At 47.0% G+C, this 2,558-nt stretch overlaps 1 protein-coding gene across 1 annotated transcript; it reads right to left on the reverse strand.

The window, feature by feature from the left end:
- Window positions 1-874: 874 nt before the first annotated feature.
- On the reverse strand, window positions 875-1,643 carry Pmar_PMAR017510 (hypothetical protein; the record flags this gene model as incomplete). The annotated part of the gene is made up of 3 exons (XM_002772103.1): window positions 875-1,193; window positions 1,322-1,491; window positions 1,539-1,643. 3 exons carry the CDS (start codon window positions 1,641-1,643, stop codon window positions 875-877), a joined length of 594 nt encoding a protein of 197 aa, XP_002772149.1.
- Between the last annotated feature and the right edge of the window lie 915 nt (window positions 1,644-2,558).

Raw genomic sequence — 2,558 nt, forward strand, 5'->3', positions numbered from 1 at the left:
CCTGAAATCCTATCGTCACTGGGGTGGGAGAAGCGACTCCAACCGTGATGTCAAAGGATTGAAACTCGAATCCTGGCTGCCCGGGGGTACATTATTATACAACAAGTAGCGAGAAACCACCAATAACGGGCCAGGCGGGTGGGTTGAGCTCAAGTTTACCGGGCCTAAAAATCAAGGCCAGATTGGCTGATATGAACCGAACACTTCGTGTGCGGAATGATCCACATGGTCAGCTACACTCGTTGCTGGTAATGAGGAGAGTCCGGAGAAATCTCGAGAAGTCTTGTAACAAGACTCTTGTTGCTTTCCGTAGAGAGTAACATACTTGGAGTTGTGTGTAAATCTAAAGGCTGCAGTGAAAAAACTAGGTTTCTGAGTTTCGAGAGTTTCTGAAGCTTCCGAACCCAAGAGAGAGAACCGAGCATATATTCCTACATTGCCTTAATGGGCACTATGTCAACTTGTACCGTTAAGATTTCGAAGTGGCGCTAGCAATCACAAACCGAGCCAAGTTGATAGTAGGAAAGTTTCTTGCATTCACTGACGTAGTCTTTAGGGCAGCAGCCCCCTTTGCACGAGGACACATTGCCACAGTTGGTGTGCGTAAATGATACATACATTACTCAGACGGATAACTCATCCATCGGTACCCCATCGCGTGCTGATTGGTGAGAGCCTTGCCCCATCCGGTCCAAGGGAAAGGAGCTCATCAGTGGAGGTTCTTCACTGGAGGATCATCAAAACTATCCAACACAAGACCTATCTCCCATCACGAACATCATGTACTGTACATGATGTACAATACACATTGTACATCAGCATCACATCAGAAATGAGTATTGAATATAAAGTGGACCCAAGAGTCACTCCGTGTTCAATCCGAAGCCTCCGTTGGTTGCATCGATCTGGGCTTTCGTAACAAAGACTGAGTGGCCTTCCGATATTCATCACAGATCTTAGACATGATCTCATCACCAACTTTCTGAGCTACGACGTTCGGGGGATTAGTGATTCCAGCGAACTCCTTCTGTAGGTCTGTGGCGATCTCTCGACACTTCAGAATTCCTGATGATGTCACACGAGAGGGTTGAAAGGCTCTACTATTGAAATCCTTCAACGGATCTTCGACTTTAATGTAGTGAAAACCAGCATGAATATTCTTATCAAAAACCGTCGTGATGAGACCATTGATCCTGAGAAAATCAGCAATAAATCCGAGACTCGTACTCTAAGTACGCCTGTACTATTGAACAGAAGCAGCCAAAGTCAGCTGGATCATTTACGTCTCAACGGAGAAGTCCCTTCACGTTTTATAGCTTACACCAAATATGTAAAATCATCACAAGTTATTCCAACAAGATTCTTCGCAGTCCCTCCGTTCTCCTTAGAGGACCGTTCATACATAAGGCTGCGAGGCCCGGCGTCAAGGAAACACATCCAACCTTTGCCGCGGAGATCATCAAACTTAGAGCTTTCGATTTTATACACTATCTGACACCATTGGAGAGCGGTAGAGATATATCATTGAGGGCTCATACCTCCTTAGGTGCTTCATGGAACATGGGGGCTATCGCTCCGTATGCTAGCGGCTCATTAGCCATCAAACAGACGCTAATCTGCATCCAAATGGTGGAAGTTTGCATTATGGCGGATTAAGATAAATCGTTCTGGTTGCCTGAAATTGATAGACGGTACTTTCTGATGAGTGGAAGCTCCTTTTATTCGACAGAATGATGGGAGACGTATGAAGTGTCCTCAAGCACCGAGCGGGAATTTATATTGGAAGACTGCGTCTTCGTGCGGTACTGGCGATCCTTGCGCGCCGGTGTCTCTAGGAGAGTGCTCGAGCCACTTAGTTATCCTCACGACGGCCGATCCGATGGCCGGGCTTCTCGACTTGAGAACCCGAAGAGTTTTCGCTACACTTCGATATACTCAACGAATTCCTCCTATGCATTGTAACGCTGAACATTCCACGGTAGAACAATCATGCAATGGTAGTCGACTGTAGCATAAACACAACTGGTGCGGAGCTTATCCCTCTTTGGACACCCCAAAAAGTTCCTCACGAAGCGCGACCTTCGTACCCTTGTTGAACAACGTTGTTACTGATACCCGATACGAATGATGCAGACACTCAAGCAGTCAGAGCACTCGATTGCGGATATCCTCCAACTTTTTCATCACTACTTGAAGGGTTTTGTCCATCATGGACAGGTGAGCAGCGACAGATTGCCGTGGATTTAGACAGTCCACCGCTGCTCACCTGGCCTGGTCCTCGGTACTGTTTGCATAGAATTGCTCCCCACTGAGATTATCGGATCCTATCAAATATATCGCAGAGAACCCTTCGTGCAATCTTCCCTATTTGCAGGACACCAGATCGCGACCGTTCACATCTCCCCGAGCTCGCTAGCTTGGATGGGCAACAGCGTCTACACCCCAGGTATACTCCTACGGTAAGAGTATACCTGGGGTGTAGACGCTGGTGTCCTACTCCTTTGGTGGTTATATTTTGACGAAATTACATCTGTCAAATGCTCGTCAACGCGCTTTTG

The sequence above is a fragment of the Perkinsus marinus genome (assembly GCF_000006405.1).
Source record: "Perkinsus marinus ATCC 50983 genomic scaffold scf_1104296962098, whole genome shotgun sequence".
NCBI classification, from domain to species: domain Eukaryota; phylum Perkinsozoa; order Perkinsida; family Perkinsidae; genus Perkinsus; species Perkinsus marinus.